The sequence below is a fragment of the Branchiostoma lanceolatum genome, chromosome 4, assembly GCF_035083965.1.
Source record: "Branchiostoma lanceolatum isolate klBraLanc5 chromosome 4, klBraLanc5.hap2, whole genome shotgun sequence".
Lineage (NCBI taxonomy): Eukaryota > Metazoa > Chordata > Leptocardii > Amphioxiformes > Branchiostomatidae > Branchiostoma > Branchiostoma lanceolatum.
This window is the reverse complement of record NC_089725.1, coordinates 6152689-6170909: the sequence shown is the minus strand read 5'-3', so window position 1 is coordinate 6170909 and position 18221 is coordinate 6152689. Positions and strand designations below refer to the sequence as shown.

Genomic DNA, 18221 nt, shown 5'->3' with positions numbered 1-18221 from the left:
TGCTGTAAAGACAGTTTGAATGTGGACCGTTGAGTTAATGGGCTCTGGCTGCATTTGCTTGATGTGCTCTTTAGATCTTACAATAATAGGGAAAGATGCGGCTAGTTTCGTGAGGACACTTTTTGGTATCATGTGGGACTCACTACACAACGTAGATGACTTGTTTTAAGTTCCAAAATGCTTCCTCAGGCCAACGCCATCAACAGATATGCTCCAGGTATGTTATAGCCTGTCTTGCATGAAAATAACTTATTTCCCAAGTAGATACTCTAAGTTTTGTGTTTGTGGCTACATGATACAGCCAACCAGTAATTGCAGAACATGTACGTTTAGTGCAGTTATACCTAAAAGGTACTAAAAAAGTTAAAGTATATCATTTTCAAGCAAATGCACAAGCCCCCCCTCCCCCTACATGTATACGGGGGAGGGGGGCGATATAAGAAATGACAGTCACTAAGTCTTTGTGTGTTTTTCTAGGCTTAGAAACCTTTGTTGTGTTTGTGGTTGCATGCCAACCAGTAATTGCAGAACATGTACGTTAAGTGCAGTAATACCTACAAGGTTCTAAAAAGTGTAAGTATAATATTTCAAGCAAATGCACAAGCCCCCATCCCCATGCATGTATAAGGGGGAGGGGGGCGATGTAGGAAAATGACAGTCATCCTCATCGTCATCTGTTTTTGTGTGTTTTTCTAGACTTGGAAACCTATTGGACCAAAGAAGATGCCCCCGTCTCAAGTTTGGAAAATCTTTCAACAATAACAAGTCAATGATTATAAGAAGGACAGCTACAACACTGCAGAACTCACAATTTTAGAAGGACAATTAGTTATTTGTATGAGCACAGAGAAAATGTGCTTTTATCACAGCATCAAATGTGAAACATTTATCAAAACAATTGTATTGCAAACTGGTTAATCTTTGCAATCGTTGGTTAAGAATGGGCGTTAGAAAGAAAAATCCAAAACTGTGTATTAAACAATTAGATCAATAATAATAAATATGATTGGATCATGTTTACATTATATTATCATTGATTTATTAAATGGTATTCTTGATTCAAGACCCCCATCTTAGTTCAAGAAACTGTTTCTAGGTTTAAGGAATTTATTCTTGAGGACAGGAAGGTATTCCTACAACAAGAACCTCACTCTTGGTGCAAGAAACTAATTCTAGGTGTAAGAAATTCATTCTTGAGGACAGAAAGGTATTCCTATTACAAGAACCTCACTCTCAGTGGAAGAAACTCATTCTAGGTGTAAGAAATGCATTCTTGAGGTCAGAAAGGTATTCCTATTTCAAGAACCTCGCTCTCAGTGGAAGAAACTCATTGTAGATGTAAGAAATTCATTCTTGAGGACAGAAAGGTATTCCTATTTCAAGAACCTCACTCTTAGTGCAAGAAACTCATTCTAGGTGTAAGAAATTCATTCTTGAGGTCAGAAAGGTATTCCTATTTCAAGAACCTCGCTCTCAGTGGAAGAAACTCATTCTAGATGTAAGAAATTCATTCTTGAGGACAGAAAGGTATTCCTATTTCAAGAACAATAAAATTTATTACGAGGTTTCTAGTTGATGTGTGTGAGAAAAAACAACTTGGTCAGAGAAAAATATTCTAAGAAAAAGTTTATATTTGTTACGTCCTCACTGACATTTCCTTATTCGTTCTTATTCTTGCACACAGAATAATTTTCTTTCTGGAAGATAATTTTTCTTCAACAAAGAAAAAACAAGAAAAAACAAGAATGTCTTTTTTTGTAGTGTATGCATGTAAGGAAAACATGTGCTACTTGGAATATAAAAAGCTGAATATTCAAATCAAAATCGTATAGCTTGTGTGCTTTCCAAAGCAACTTATGTATAGGAAAAAAATGTATGAAATGGTGTTTCTAATCATTTCGATATTACATTACGTAGTGATTTTCATACAAGTCATGTACAATGTATAGTATTACCAATAATCCTTTTACATTGCTGTTTGATAATAAAGAGTGTTTTATGTTCTTCTCATCACAGGAATCTGTCCAATTTCCAGATGATTTTGATGAAGTACAAATGCCTGGCCAGGTCAGTAAACTGTTGATCTTATATCTAAAATTCAATTTACATGTCATACACATCCTATAGGATTCAATGCTAATCATGAATGTGTTTTGCAAGATGATGTTCCTTCCTTCAAACTGATTAGATATGTGCCACTTGCATGTATGCACTATGGCAAACAAATTAGACAACAAAATGCAATGAGGAGCTCATGTACATTTAGATGAAATGTTTGTGTTGAACTTGATGGAACTGGATATGCAGGAACCTCTGTCAAAACATAGAAAATCAAATCAGAAACGGACATGCAGACACTCTCTCATTGGTGGAACCACCAATTGCTAACCATTTGTTGAACTGATGATTGAGATGGACAGTCAGGATTTGTCCATTATCAGGAAAGCACACGTACAGTTTCTGTAATAGACACGTGTGACAAAATGAATACAGCAAATGTGGACAGATCCTCACTCCAACATTGTGTGGCATCGTGTGGCGCAATCAGTAGGGTGTTTCGCCCAGAACCGAGAGGTCCCGGGTTCGAAACCACTGCTACATGTATACGCCTCGATGTTGTGCCCTTGGGAAAGGCACTTTACACGACTTTCCTCACTCCACCCAGGTGTAAATGGGTACCTGAATTCGGTTAGGGAAGGTCGTATTGAGGTCACCTGCTGGCGCCGAATGGCAGCCGCCCAGACCCTTGTAACAGTTCCACAAAGTGCAAGTGTGGAGCAAATGTGTATCAGTTTTATGTGATTGTGAACCCTGCAGCAATTCAGCACTGGCTGCCATTCCACGGGTAATTTCTGACCAATAAACCTTTCATTCCAACAACTAGCACCACATCACACGATGGCTGCTGGACCATGACCCCGGGAAGAGACCGACTGCCCGAGAGCTGCTCCAGAGTGAGTACCTCCCCCCTCCGCAGATGGAGGACTCCCAGCTGGGGGAGGTGCTGAGACACACCCTGTCCAACACACAGTCGCTAGCCTACAGGAGACTCATGTCTGAGCTCTTCAGCCAGCCCGTCACAGCCATAGCGGACTACACCTTCGACATGGACATATACAAGGTAGCTACTGGAGTGTTATTTCTGTGGATGTTAACAATGACAAGGACAATGAACTTTATTGTATATTCATGCCCAACATGGGCTGAATGCATTAGGTAACATAATTGAAGTACAAGAAAAAGAACATTGTGTAAAACTTTATATTATCAAAATCTATTCTCTTCTCTCTTCTTGAAGCATGTGTACACAAATTACATTTTCGTTTACATCATAGTTTTTAGATGACACAATGCATACATTCAAGGGCTTTGTCATGATTCATGAAGCAATAAATATGCAATATCACTCAAACAAAACAGCTGCCGTCATTTCATGTCTTTTTACGTTTATTTATGGATTTATTAGGACTTCATATAATATCTTAATTGTATTCTGTCTGACTCTTTCCTAGTACATGTATTATCTTATGACCTCAATGAAAAACGGCCAGCCACCAGGCCAATAATTATTAGAGTTTTTTTCATGAAAAATAAACTTTAAGGCTGTTAATTTGTTCATATTTTGGCAGTGTATTTGTTAAAGCTGCTTTCTGTACTTCCTTGCAGGGCCAGTTCTCCACATCTTCTGTTCTTGTCCAACGTGTGGTTGAGGATAAGATTGCGTCCATATTCCAGAGACATGGTCAGTAGTACTCATCATACTTTTTTTATAGGGACAAGATTTTATGTTGGTAGCTTCACTGGTATCGTAACTCAAGAGTGTCATGTATCTTACGACATCCTTAAGGGCACACCAATATGATTTTTTTGTTCTCGGATTAATCATTTCTAGAAATGAGATATTGGAATATCGACACGAAAACAGAGAATATCGACAGAAAGTCAGACGAAGTAATTTGGTACACTCAGTTTCAGGGAGTGAACAGGGCCAGGCGCAAGTTTTCACCCAGGCAAGCTTTCTGTCCAAGTGAAGTCATCTTGCTAAAACTTCACATAAAAGTGTCTGAGAACCAACAGATTGAATTTGTGAGGCCAAATCATCTTAGAAGTTTTCAGGGGGTCAGATGAAAGGCCAGTCTGTTACATGGCTACATGTACATGTAATGCAATGTGATAGACTAATATGCATGTTTGAGTGTAGTAAATATGGATACTTCCTTTATGTCACATTCAAAACTCTGTACGCAATCTATACTATACAGTACACACATTGAATTTAACATTTTATCCCTTGGGTGCTTTATAATGTGTTTATTTATTTAGCATTATCACTAAATGTTATAGCATTGGCCAGGTGTAACATTGAATATGAAACCTACAATGATTTGACAGGAGCTACAAAGGTGCACACTGCCCTGCTGATGCCCAAGAGTAAGCTGTACGAGCAGAGTGACATGTGTGCCAACATGATGGATCCTGGGGGGTGTCTGCTGGGACTGCCCTTTGACCTAAGGGTATGAATGCACACTTTATAGTATACACTTTCAGAAAAGGTTTTTTAGATTCTTAGATATGGTATCCTTACTCTAGATCTGTACTGCTGTAAAGAAATGTTTGCGGTGGTTTTAAGTTCGCGGTTTTCGCGGCGACCACTTTATCACGAACTTAAAACTACCTCAAACATTTTTGTCCAATACTGTAGCAGTATGTGACTTTAGCGCTGCTGCAAACTTAAAACCTCCGCGAACACTACATTTTCGCCTTAGCGCAAAATAAAAACCATGCGAACTTAAATGCAATTACAGTATGCTGCCAACAATTCAGCATCTCCATTTTACTACTTTCTGGATAACATAGATTAGAAATTAAAGTGCTCCAATCATTAATCCACATGATTCTATGTCATAGATCACATGTACCGCTGTTTGGACTGCTTGTCATATTTCTTATTTTGCCTTTTTAGGTACCATTTGCAAGATTTCTAGCAAGAAACAATGTCACAAGTTTGAAAAGGTGAGAAGAATGTTCAATAATTATTCTTTAAATTCTTTTTTTTTCATAAAACAGAATGTGATCTGATGCTGTTACGTTCTAAAATTTTAGAGTCTTAAGAAGCGCACCTGAAATCTTATTGGATGATTGAATAGCATACAGTAATTCTTTTATTCACAACCAAGTATTTACAAGAGCCGATGTTTCAATGACTGTCTGTCATCTTCATCAGGGCAATACTGACTGGTTCACAGTGTACTGATGAAGCTAGGTGTTACTGCTAACAATGCAGTCCCAAAGGTAAATTCACCAAGCTGATGAAATTATTCACGGTTTTTGAATGATGTTTCTCGTTTTATCTCACTGACAGATATTCTTTAGGAAGAGTCTACAGAGGGAAGAAACTTCTGGGCAGCCATCCCAAGGAACTGTGGGAATTTGCTTTTGACATCGTGACTCCTTCAGCAAACAGGTTGGCTGTTTTGCTCTTATCTGAGTGATTTTCGACACTTTCCTCATCATGATACACCTAGTAATACTGTCATGTCAATCATTTTTATCACTTCTGTAATTAAAATTGATTTATTTTTGTGGGGATCTGATTTTGCAGTAAAAGTGGAAAAGAGGTTGCTTTATTTTCTTGGTCGAAATAATACACAACACAAATAAAGACACATTTGTGAAGTCATAATTTTTCAGCGGGGGAGGCAGCGCACAAAAATAAAACCACTGCAAACATTTCAAGTTTTACAGTACTCGTTAAAAGACAAGAACAATGTTTTTTATGGCGCCTGGCTAATTTGGAAGAATACCTAGTACATATGAAGCTCTTTTGGTGAAAAATGGTTATTATCTCCATGATTGTTTTGGGTGTGTCTGTGTGTGTGTTTGTCTGTTTGTGTTTCCGCACTACTGTATACGTACGTAGCCAGCATAACTCAAGAACCTCTTGATGGATTACGATGATATTTGGTATGTGGGCAGGTGTTGTGAAGCCGAAGTTAAAGGTCGATTTTGGGCCCCCTGGTATGTGACCTTGGTACTGCAGCAGAACTTCAATTTTTGTATCTTTTGACCTGGACGTGCTGTGGTCTTGATTTTTTGGCGGCAGATAGCTTGTGGTGTAATGAAGACGTGGTGTGGGTTTTGGCCCCCTAGCAGCTTGTTCTGGAACTGCAGGGGCGTTATCGTGAAAATCTTCTAAGGCGAATAACTCACGGAACAAAGGAATGATGGATTTCCATAATATTTAGTATACAGGTAGCTTAGACATAGATGTACACAATGAAGTTCAAATTATGTTAATTAGGACTTAATTTGCATAGCTAATGAGGAAAATCTATATTTGCAGTGTTTTCCATTATCAGACTCAAATACATGTAACGTATGTAGTTTATGGAAAGTGGATCATCAACAGATACCAATTATGCAAATATATTCCTTATTTGCATAATTAATGCAAAAAACCATATCTCATCTAATTGGAAAATTATAGGACTGTCAATATGATACATAGTATGCAGGTAGCTTAGACAGAGATATACATAATGCAGTGCAAATTATGCTAATTGTGACTTAATTTGCATAGCTAATGAGGGAAATCCATATTTGCAGTGTTTTCCATTATCAGGCTCAAATACATGTTACCATAATGTAGTTTATGGAAAGTGGAGCATCAACAGATACCAATTATACAAATGAATTCCTTATTTGCATAATTAATGCAAAAACACCACTATGAATCTAATTGGAAAATTATAGGAGTCAATATTGCAACATGTGTAGGTTAGATAAAGGTGTTTATAACCAAGCATATATTATGCAAATGTGCAAGTCATTTGCATGAATAGAATTGTTCATGGAGATATGAGGTCGTGAAACTCTTGTTATTGTTTGTTTCTGATGGTTGGTTGCTGTTGTCCACAAACTATAGCCAGATACCAGATGCAGAAGTCCTCCATGTTGTCAGTGAGGTCATCAACGAATTCCCGCCACTCCAGGTAAGGTTCTTTTATTGGTGTCTTCACCTGGCCATAGACGTCCTTCTGTCTCATCTCATCTATCCCTTATTCAAACTATTTGACTGTTGGAAAAGAAGATCTGGCAACCAGTTTTCTACACCCTTCTCAGTTTTCTGTTCCTCTTAAAGGCAACCAAAGCAAAATTAGGGCCAAAAATGGAAATAAAAAAATGCTGAAATCTTAAAGTTTATGGTAGTTACATTTATTAACATTGTTTAGGGAATTTACGTATTACTGATAACTTCATACTTTAAGGATTTTAAGACCATGCAAAATCGTGCCCTACGATGATCCCCTTAGTTTCGCAAGTCTACAAAAACTCCGGCCACGATTTTCAGTGAGTTCTCACATCACAACAACGCCATTCATATGTTGTGAATTACAACTTGACACTGCTATGATATATCCGCAGGAAAGGAATTATGTGATCCGACTGAACCACACGTCCCTGCTGACCGCCATCCTTACACACTGCGGCGTCCCAGAGGACGTGCACATGGAGGTCTACTCCATTCTCAGGGAAGCTAAGGTGAGCTTGGAGTTACTGTAAATCACTTTAAGGTCCTGGGGATTTACTTTCCAGATCTTTTTATATTTGTGTCTTGTTAGTGTCTGTAGGTATAATTGATGATAACAAAAATTTTCACAGTGGTTTATATTATGCATGTGAAATTGTCATGATTTTCAATGACTGTACCTCTCTTTAAACCCATACTGCTGTGTTCATTGCAGTCAGTTTTCTTCTCTTGTCTGTTTAAATTTAAAGATTGAATTTAATGTAATTGAAATTTAAGCAGTAAGTACCATGGAAAGTTGAAGCGATTTCAAGTCTTGTCCTAGCCTCTATAGGTCTGTCTTTGTTATTACTGAACATCATCAAGTTGAACACTGTTTACTAAGAACTTGTATGTTGTATAAGGAACTGTAAGGACTATGTTCTCTTTCTTACTTAAAGTTTGTATCTCCTAATAATTCTGTTCATATTTATCATTCTGTACCAAACTAGGTGGAGAAGTTGAGAAAGCTTCAAGTGCAAACCAGACTTTGCAGTCTGTCTCTATCTGACCAAACTGTAAGTATCAACAGAAAATACACAATTATATTTTTCTACTGTACTAGTCTTATACTAGTTATAGATTTACATTTAGCACATTATTTTATTAATACCTCTGCATGGCATTCCTAGGAAGTGTCATGCATCTGCTGTTGCATGTCATATACTACAATGTATACATGTATCATGTACTTTGTTTCCTCTCGTGAAGCTATGAATTTCAAAGTCAAGTGTGCCTCCTGTCAACTTTTATGGGTATTGCAAGATCTACATTGTAGTATGCCACCTTGTTGAGCTCAGGTGCTGTGTGTAACCTTAGCTGACACTGTTTTATGCCTTCATGCAATGAGATTGAAAATCATTTTAGATACTTTCTCTTATTTTCTTGTTACTTCTGCACCACAGGTAGAGTGTTTGTTCAGATATGTGGAACAGGAGGGACCTGTTAATAAGATATCCAGTCTTCTCAAATCTCTCACAAAGAACAAGGGGCAGGTGAGATCCATTGTACATTGAAACTTCTGCATCAGTTGATATTATTATCATTATTATTGTCGTTGTTGTTGTTGTATTGTTGTATTGTTTTATCATTCATTATTATCATTATTATTATTATAATTTTTTTTTTTTTTTTTTTTCCTCTCATTCACATACGTGTCAAGTATATACAATAAAAAGATTTTGTGTTCAGTATTGAAAATGCTTAACACTTTTAAAGTTTGTACCGGAATGTTAAGATAGGTCAATTCAAGATGGATTAAAGACAACTGTACTGGGATCATTAATAACTGTCCAGAAACAATGTCAGTAACACTTACACATCATGTTGTAAACAGGTTGGTGCCTTGGCTAAACAAGGTCTTCATGAGCTACAGACTATCATTTCACATGCTGAAACACTGGAGGTCAAGCAACAGGTATACATCATATTCCTACTCTGAAGCAAACCTGTGGCCAATACACTCCCTCGGCTTTTAGCTCTGCTTTATAAGGACTGGTTTTTTGTTTTATGTTTAATTACCAGGACATACAACATTTATTTTAAAGGTAATTATTCGGCATGTAGAAAATTCAGCCTAATTAAGATGATGCCGCTATTAATTTAGAAGAAAAACAAACAAAAATAGAACTGCTGGAAACAATTGCAAGATTTACAGTATACATGTACAAGTCACTGTAATTTCTAGAATGTACATGTAGGCTGGTGAAAACTTGCACCTTTATGCATCTAAATACCCATAAGTATACATGTATGATTGGATGATGGATGGCATATCAGAATCTGCAGTTAGTATTTTTCAGTTTATGCTCTATTATACAAGTCATGTATATCATATATATGTGTTTGCATATTAATTTTGTATTTCCAGTGTTATAGTTATATATAATTAGTGGTACTGTTATGATTACGAATCCTAGTATGATACAACCCTGCAATACCTGACAGTTGATTATATGGTCCCACAGATGATAGTATCCCTTGGCCTTGTGTACAACGTGCACCACTTCTGCGGACTGGTGTTCCAGTTCATGGCGGAGACGTCCAAGACAAAGAAGAGGGTCGGGATGGACGTATTAGCTGCAGGGGGCCGATACGACAAACTGGTACGAAACTGGTTGCTGTTATCCTACGTTGTTTTAACTGTAAGGTCTGATATTGTCAAAAGTGTGCAAAAAACACACATGGATTTGGTGTGCCAATGTGCCAATACCTGCACATTTGCTACATTTGCGACCAAGAGCCGAAATTTGTTTTAACACAGTGACTATAATTTTAATTTCGTTAACAGGACACTGTGGCAAGGTCTACAAGTCTTGTGGTTGGGGTTGTTGACTTAGAATCTGAAGGTTCTATCTTCCAATACCTAGCAGGCCCCAATGTTGGACCCTAGGGAAAGGCACTTAACACCTATTTCTTCACTTGACTTAGTTGAAAATGAGTATCTATAGCTTAGGTTAGGGACGTTCTCTCAGATGGGACGGAAAGCCAGAGGCCCTGTGTTTAAAGAGTTGAACATGTTTTAGATCATACACTTGAAAAAAGTGGTGTGAGTGGATCAAACCTTACAGTCTGGTCGTATACAGCTTATACTTAACTGTAAAAAACTGGTGTGTTATGCCTAAAGGCAGTTTACCGTATATCCAAAACAAAATGCATTTTTGGCACATAAAGGTATTCTAAACATTTTACTGTGTTTGTATTCTAAACATTTTATTTGTGTTTAGATCTCACAGTTCAAGCGGCCTTCCATGACCAGTGTGCCTGGCCCAGCTGCAGTGGGTGTCAGCATTGCCTTTGAAAAGGTGGTGTCAGGAGTCTCAGATCACACGGAAAGTGTATGTATTCAACACTTTATTGCATTCTAGATGTGTTCCTTGAACATTACTGTGTTTGATAGATTACATGTAATTGTGATCCTAGCCTTCTTGAATAACCCCTTTCTTCACCCCTTTCTCATATATATGCTTAGTGAATATTTTTTAGACAGTTGAGCCAATTTCATTCAATTTTGCCCCCCAACCACCCCAGTCTCAAATTGTATTCAACACTTGATTGCATTAGTTAGTTTTTTTGAACATTACCGTTTTAGTAGATTATGTGATCCTAGCCTTCTTGATTGAACTTGACGTTCTTTATGTCTTAGGAGCTCTTTAAAGAAGCCACCAAATTCCGTTTCCAACTTCCCAGCTTGTCAAGACAAAACAAAAAGCTACTCTCCTCTTAGCATCACAGAACCCACACATTATACAGAAGAAGTGGAATCCTTTGTCTTCTACTGTCTAAGAAAAAGGAGTCAAACCCAACAAGTTAGAACGTTGAGTCAGCATTTATACTAGACATATGCTATACAGTCCTACAATCATTTGTCTGTCCTTTTCATGTTACTTGCAATTAGCCCCTGGGCATGAACTTGCAATAAACATTTTTTTTATAACTGGATATCTTTTAGGGGGCACCCCCTCAAGTCTAGCGACCATCTCCTCCAGGAAATACTGTGTATGGGAATGAAGGATTTTCCTCTAGCTACATTAATTTTTATACAAGTATTTTCCCATAAAAAATGATGCGCAAATTGGGCATTTTCACATGGAAATCAACACATTGCCTGTAGTTTAGTCCTAAAAATGACTGATATTGTCAGAAAGAGAACACTCTAAGGTATAATCAAGTCGATTTTAAAGAAAATCCTAACACTAAGATTTTCACAATAACCTGACATGCACCATTCCGAGTTGCACACTCAAGTCTCATTCATCTTTGCCCCCCTCCCCAGTGCCAGGTGCCCAGCACCTGTGACATCCTGGTATGTACGATCGGCAGGAGTACCCTGCTGAAGGAGAGGATGCGGGTGGTGAGAGACCTGTGGGCAGCCGGCCTCAGGGCAGAGATCCTCTACGACTCCATGCAGGTCTGTATCTGTATGTCTGTATAGCCGGTATAACCGTCCTTCAGTGTAACACACCAGCTTAGTGTATCTCTACACCCCCATCAAACTCCCTTCGGGTCGTACCCAGTAAATCGGGCCGTACCCTGTACTTTTGGGCCGTACCCAATGGCGGACATCGCTCGGCCACAGTGCGTGTAGTCGTGTGAAAGATGCATCTAGATACTTGACTTACTTGACTTATGTCGAGTGCCAGTCTTCCTCCGCCACTTGAACCACTCTGCCAGCCCAGAAACGTCTGTCTCCCATTCCCCTCGCCAGTGACTCAGGGGGTAGGCCTGTGTCCTTCTGTAGTACATCAATGTACGATATACAATCCCACATAGCCTATGCTCTAGCAAACAGTCCTGACCACCTCTCTGCAGAGTGGCATTGTACAAATCGTGCCCAATCATGAGAACAGTCTGAAGAAGATTGCGCATGATTTGTACAACGCCACTTGGCAGAGAGGTGGTCAGGAATGTTTGCTAGAGCATAGAATACGTGGGATTTTATATTGTTGCGGTACAGGGTATCTAGATGCGACTTTCACACGACTACACGCACTGTGGCCGAGCGATGTCCGCCATTGGGTATGGCCCAAAAGTACAGGGTACGGCCCAGACTTGTAGCGGGTACGGCCCAAATTTCAAGCAGGTACGGCTTGAATTTAAGGGTACGGCCCAAATTTTAAGCGGGTACGGCCCGAATTTAAGGGTACGGCCCGAATTTCAAGTGGGTACAGCCCGAATTTACGGGTACAGCCCAAATTTCAAGCGGGTACGGCTCGAATTTTTGGCGACGGTCTGAAGGGAGTTTGATGGGGGTGCTCTTTATCTGGTATAACCGACCTTCAGTGTAACACACCAGCTTTGCAAGTACTCAGCATGGTAGCAGTTGGTTACATTGCACCAAACGACCTCTCTCACACCTACCTTTTACACATCTAGCTGCAAGCGTTCTTTAAAGTTATCCAGAGAAGATGCCCCTACTAGGTCAGACTTAAACTGTCAACTGTCACTAAGCCTGTGGATAAACTTGATCCCCCTTAAGCTAGCTAGATTTAACTGGGGTGATTGAGAGACTCACAGTAATCTGGTGTGCCATAAACATGTTAATCCTGTGATATAGAATCAGCTCCATCTGTAGTACATGTAGTATTCTACATGTAACATTCTGCACTCACTGTGGTTTTAATGGAATGTATACTGTAAATCACTTTAATATAGCGGTAGGAAAATGTAGTGGTTGGGGGGAAATAGAGTAGGTCACGGCACTTAATTCTAACGGTGGGAACAAACATTATTGTCTCAAATATTAGTTATCAAATATTAGCGATGATGAAAATTTAGCTGGTGACTAGTGACCGTTAAATCAGCTAAAATTAAGTTACAGTTAGTAAATCAAGAATTACAGTAACTGTAACGCTACTTGTGGATATCAAAATGTAATGTGTATTTAATGTCAATTTGTTATAAACGTTGATATGACACTGTATGTAAGACACAAAAAAGTATTTGTTACAAATTCTTACCTGAGGAAGAAATATAATGTGATTGAATTAATCATCAAGTCTTCAATAATTTGTTTCTTCCCATCTTAAATGTATTTCTTCCTAATATGTTCAGTCTCCAGAAGAAATCCAAGACCACTGTAAACAGGCAGGAATCCTGCACATGGTCATCCTTAACATCAAGGACCATGAAAGTGACATGGTCAGGGTAAGTCTGTCTTAACAATGCCTGTCTCAGCAGTGTCTTTCACCAGTACTGAGCTCAGCTTTATTATACTTTACCTGCTTGTAAAGTTGAGAACAAGTAATCAATGCTCTATTTGTTAGATTTGCTAAATACAGATTATAGTATGTGAGATGATAAGGTTAAAAAGTGGTGTACCTAGACTCCAATCTGACTTTTCATGTACAGTTAACAAAATTATTAATGACTCATACCTTTTCATTAAATTTAGTTATGTGTAAAGCTATCCAATGCAAGTTATTCAATCGACATACCCTTTCTACTTCAGATGCACAGGCAATGTTATCCAAATGAGATGAAACCACGTCATTATGTTCTTTCTTAAAAACTGACAATTGAATGAGAACAGCACCATAAAGGTATCAATTTGATAATAGGTGTGAATGATTTTGTTGTTAACAGTAAGGTTTTTACAGCATGTGTAGATATTGTGAACAATGCGTTGACCGTTTGTCACTTTTTTCAGGTGAGATCGTTTGACAAAGACAAGGTCGTGGAGAAGAAGGTGTCCGTGTCTGACCTGGTGGAATGTCTGCAGCAGAAACTCCTGGCAGGAAAACAGTCGGTTACCTTGCCCTTATTTGCCAATTATAAATATTTTCTCTCTTGGTTAAAATTCTTGTCTTGTTATGTAGTATTAAACTCAAGGGACAAAATATCTAGTTGCTTGATTTATTTTCCATGTTGTCCCTGGATATCTAACATTCATTGACTTCCTCATTTCTATTATTGCAGAGAGTCGTCGGATGCTGGGCAGAGCAACACAGGCAAGAGTAGCAGCCAGTCAGGTACAGTCCTGTGTTTTGTCTTAAGTTTATCTCGCCATTCTTGTGACTTCTCATTTAGCTAGCTGTACAAAATAAATCCTGTTCTACAGATTTCACAACATTGTATGTTTTTATAGGTGCTGATGAACCCAACTCAAACAAGTTGAAGAGCGGACCACCCATCAATGTAACGTTTATTCCACTGGACAAGCTGTCGTCCAACAGTAGAAGAAGATTTGAGGCTCAGGTACATGTAGGAATAGGCTGATCCTGTCTGTCCATCACAATTAGCAGTTTAACCAATGGTAGCATGGCAATTAGTGGTTCAACCAATGAGACAGTGGCTGTATGTCTGTAGAATATTTGCATTTTTGTGCTTTCATTTTACATTTTTATGTTTTGACCGATTAGGGCTGGGCTATAGGATTTTCTTCTGAACTTGCAACATCTTTCATTTTATGGGACTTTGCATTGCCAATAGCTTTGGCCTTGACATGGTCAGGATGTATGGTACAAAATAACTTTATGTCAGAAAACTTTCCTATGACATATCAGATGTTTTTGTTTAGAGTAAGCAACGTTATTCTCTTTTCTCAGATAATGTCTCGACTGCAGCCAGTGCTTCAGGGCACCATCGCACCTAAGACTGTAGTGGAGGTTGTTGCTGTAAGTATGTTTTCTTACTAAAACAAAGAATAAGACCATTGTGCATTATAATTTTATATCGCTATTGAATATGTAACATTCCTAAAGCCACCATCACACATTCAGGCCCTACCCATGACTTTGCTCCCGACCTCTCCCTAACTAAGGTTGGTGCTGGGTTGGGAGTAGCCTGGAATCCATAATTTTCTAGCTCCCGTTTACTACTCTATCTACTTGCATCCAAGTAGAATATGACTTTCTTGACCTTGAGTTTTAAAAATTCATAATCGGCTGGCGCAGGCAACTTTTAAGACTCGTAGCCTTGCTGACCAACTCCCAACCACTGATACCTTTGCTTACGACTAACTTCCAACCATGGTCTGGAGAACGTCGATGAAGATTAGACATCCAGGTAATAAGATACGCCAAAAAGCAATCACTCAAACTCCAAAATCATATCCAGTTGTTTGAGTGATTGCTTTTTGGCGTATGGTCTGGAGAAGGTTGGGAGGCCATGGTCGCCCGGCTATATGTGACAAGGGCTTAAGTTAATCATGTTCTTCATAAAGATAGATTTGAGTTTAATGCGACTATAACCCCCCTTGCAGGTGGAGTTACAGTCCCAGCTTGTGAAGACCATTGCTGCAACACTTGAGGTATAACTTTACTTATCTCTTATTACTGTAAATGCAGAAATGTTCACGGTGGTTTTATGTTCAGGGTTTTCCCGGTGAACTTTTCGGCACGAACTTAAAAACCACCGCAAAACTTTTTGCCAACCTATGGCTGCAGCGCTACTATTGTTTCAAACACGAAATTAGAACCACCGTGATCACTCCATTTTTATCCCTACCGCGAAATAAAAACCACACAAACTTAAATGCATTTACAGTATCTTGTCTTGAAGTTCCTTTTATCTTCTACAGTAACAGATGATAAAACAATTCCTGTGTCACAATTTCAAGGACGCAAGATCCAACATTCAATGTCAGTGTTCATCACCCATGTGATCAGCCACAATTACAAACTTTGTGCCAGGTCACTTGTTCCATGTAAAGATCTAGTTGTGTAACTAGATAATCAATGATTTGCAGAATTTTCAATGGTAACGACTGCATGTAACACTGATTATGCTCTCATGAAGAAGTGTGCATTGAAAATAACAGTACAGTCAAACTTGTCCATGACATTGTGATCATTTCTACATAAGGACTAGCTGGCCAATGTGACTACTTGTTGATGGTCCCTTAGGCCACAGCAAGTACTACTAAATATTATGGATGACATCAGTGTGCGCATTGATTTTCGCCTGATTCAGAAATCAAAAACATACACCCGTTAATTCTGATGCGAGCTGTACTGTACATGCTTTATGGTATTCAAGTTTGAAAATGTGGATATCTCGTTTTTTTTGCCAGTCTTGTTTTTTTTCCGCCCGCGGGCACTAAATTTGGAATCTGCAGAGGATGTCATCCATAAAATGTACTTGCTGTGGCCTTTATAGATAGTTTTTCCCATTGACACAAGCATTTTGAATCCTGTGTAGAGTGACCACACAGATCAGATTTTATCAGTCCTCTGAGTTGTCTTCTTTGGCAGTTTTGACCGTACTGGATAAGTCATCCTATCATGCTGTTTTATCATTCATTTGGTTCCACCACGTTTGACCTACCAGTATCTAAAAATGATCTTGTGCCTTCCCCCCTTCCCAGTTTGACGATGAGGATGTGTTTGAAGAGAGCATGCACACTCTGATGTCCAAACAGCCGAAGCAGAAGAAGTACCTGTCTCGTATCTGCGAAACCATCCGAGAACTCAAGATAGATGATGAGTGAGTAACCTACGTTTGTATGTCATACATGTATGTGTAGATTCAAACAACCTTTTGTGAATCAAGCTTTTCAACTAACTTGCTAATGGCTAAATGTGATCTAACCAAAACAATTTGTGAACTAGAGTTATGTATTTGTGCTACATATACTTCAGATTTGCTATGTTAGTTTAGCAATTACGGGGCCTTGTTATAAATATGAATTGGTATTGATTTTTTGTTTGAGTTGAATGTGTGATAGTTGTGTGCCGATTTGTTAAAAATAGAGAGAACGCTAGTGACCCAAAAAACACCCCTCCCAATGAAATGGTATGGCTACCCTGCGACGTCACAAAATCAAGATGGCGGCCACCACACATGCCTACGAATCCAACCGAGGTTTTGCTACGCAAACCTGTAATGACCTGGACACAGCATGAAGAAGTCTAAATGACAGAATAATAATGTGTAGCGAACAGTTGACAAGGTGGTTGTTGACTTAGAATCTAAAGTTTGGGGTTCAAATCCGTAGCAGGCCCCCAATGTTTGTGCCTTCTTTTTCATTCCTTGATTCAGATGAAAATGAGTACCTATAGCTTCAATTAGGGAGTCGTCTTGGATGCGATGTAAAGTCATAAAGTATTTGAGGAGAGCCACCATACTTATAGCAAAAAGGGTAGGGTCCTTCCCGGTGAGAGTGAATCAAACCTTACAGTCCTGTCTTTTGCAGCTTGTGCTTACTGTACAAAAATTGATGTTGATGTGCCTACTGTTCTCAACTGTGTTGTACCTAACGAACAATCTATCCTGTATTTGTCTCCAGGGTTCCTGTCGCAGTGTTGTTCAGCTACAAAGATGACTACTACAGACTGCTGTTTTGAGGATTCAGTTCTCTTGCTGCTAGTGTGGGCCAGAAACAATAGGAGGCTGCATTCATCTGTCATAACCTTGTACCACAACATGCCAGTATGTGTTGTGTTTTGATTAAATAAGCCAGGAGGTGGCAAATCATATTCTGATATGTTGAAAATGCCCATATCTATGTTTATAGACATATTCTTTACTTAGCTTTTTTTACCCACTCAAAATGTTCAAGGTAGACTACATGTATGTTCCATAGATCCGAATGTTGAACTATTTTACAATTCAGGATGCTGAATTTGATGGGCTAATGTATTTGTAGGTGTCATTTCAAGCATACCTTTCGGCTCCTTTTTTTCTTGAAACATCATTAATCTGTCCTCGCACAAGCACGTAACTGCCAGTAAGGGTATGATGAAATTACGAAAAATATGTTGCATTAGGTTTTTTACCTTGCTTTTATGTGACATAGTTTTGCTATGCCTGTCACACAAGTATTAGTACCTACCTCTCCATCCACTATGTACAATGTACCATTGGCTGGCTCCTCTATCCAAATCTCCAAGCAGATGTAAGGATGTTGCTCATTCTTCGTGTTTTATGCCTGTTTCTGCAAAATTGGTAATACATGACTGTATTTTCTAGTATTGTATTTTTGGCGACGCTATCAGGGAGCAAGCCTAATAGTATTAGTATTGTGTGTAGATTGTACACAGTTTTCCTTCTCCTATAAGAGTATCAATGCTTAAGAAATAGGCACGAAACACAGAGAAAATGACCTCCTAATTCATCTCCTAAGTCAGTATATGTTACTTTAGAGACTGATGATGAACCAAGTGTGCCATTGTAGCTAAAGAAGAAATTGTTGAATGCTCATATTGCTCATGTT

At 38.7% G+C, this 18221-nt stretch overlaps 1 protein-coding gene across 3 annotated transcripts in view; it reads left to right on the top strand.

Annotated features, from left to right (window-relative positions):
• Window positions 1–17857, top strand: part of LOC136432340 (eIF-2-alpha kinase GCN2-like) — a 47363-nt gene extending 29506 nt beyond the window's left edge. For all 3 annotated transcript variants that reach the window (XM_066423533.1, XM_066423534.1, XM_066423532.1), the window contains 22 exons: window positions 2017–2067; window positions 2885–3121; window positions 3667–3742; window positions 4393–4514; window positions 4964–5013; window positions 5363–5464; window positions 6926–6992; window positions 7426–7542; window positions 8020–8085; window positions 8473–8562; window positions 8904–8984; window positions 9535–9672; window positions 10294–10404; window positions 11343–11477; window positions 13121–13213; window positions 13716–13810; window positions 13985–14037; window positions 14154–14263; window positions 14614–14682; window positions 15270–15317; window positions 16374–16492; window positions 17295–17857. In XM_066423533.1, the coding sequence (XP_066279630.1) occupies window positions 2017–2067; window positions 2885–3121; window positions 3667–3742; window positions 4393–4514; window positions 4964–5013; window positions 5363–5464; window positions 6926–6992; window positions 7426–7542; window positions 8020–8085; window positions 8473–8562; window positions 8904–8984; window positions 9535–9672; window positions 10294–10404; window positions 11343–11477; window positions 13121–13213; window positions 13716–13810; window positions 13985–14037; window positions 14154–14263; window positions 14614–14682; window positions 15270–15317; window positions 16374–16492; window positions 17295–17352 (2088 nt within the window). In that variant the 3' untranslated portion in view covers window positions 17353–17857. The remainder of the gene's footprint in view (window positions 1–2016; window positions 2068–2884; window positions 3122–3666; window positions 3743–4392; window positions 4515–4963; window positions 5014–5362; window positions 5465–6925; window positions 6993–7425; window positions 7543–8019; window positions 8086–8472; window positions 8563–8903; window positions 8985–9534; window positions 9673–10293; window positions 10405–11342; window positions 11478–13120; window positions 13214–13715; window positions 13811–13984; window positions 14038–14153; window positions 14264–14613; window positions 14683–15269; window positions 15318–16373; window positions 16493–17294) is intronic.
• The last annotated feature ends 364 nt before the right edge of the window (window positions 17858–18221 follow it).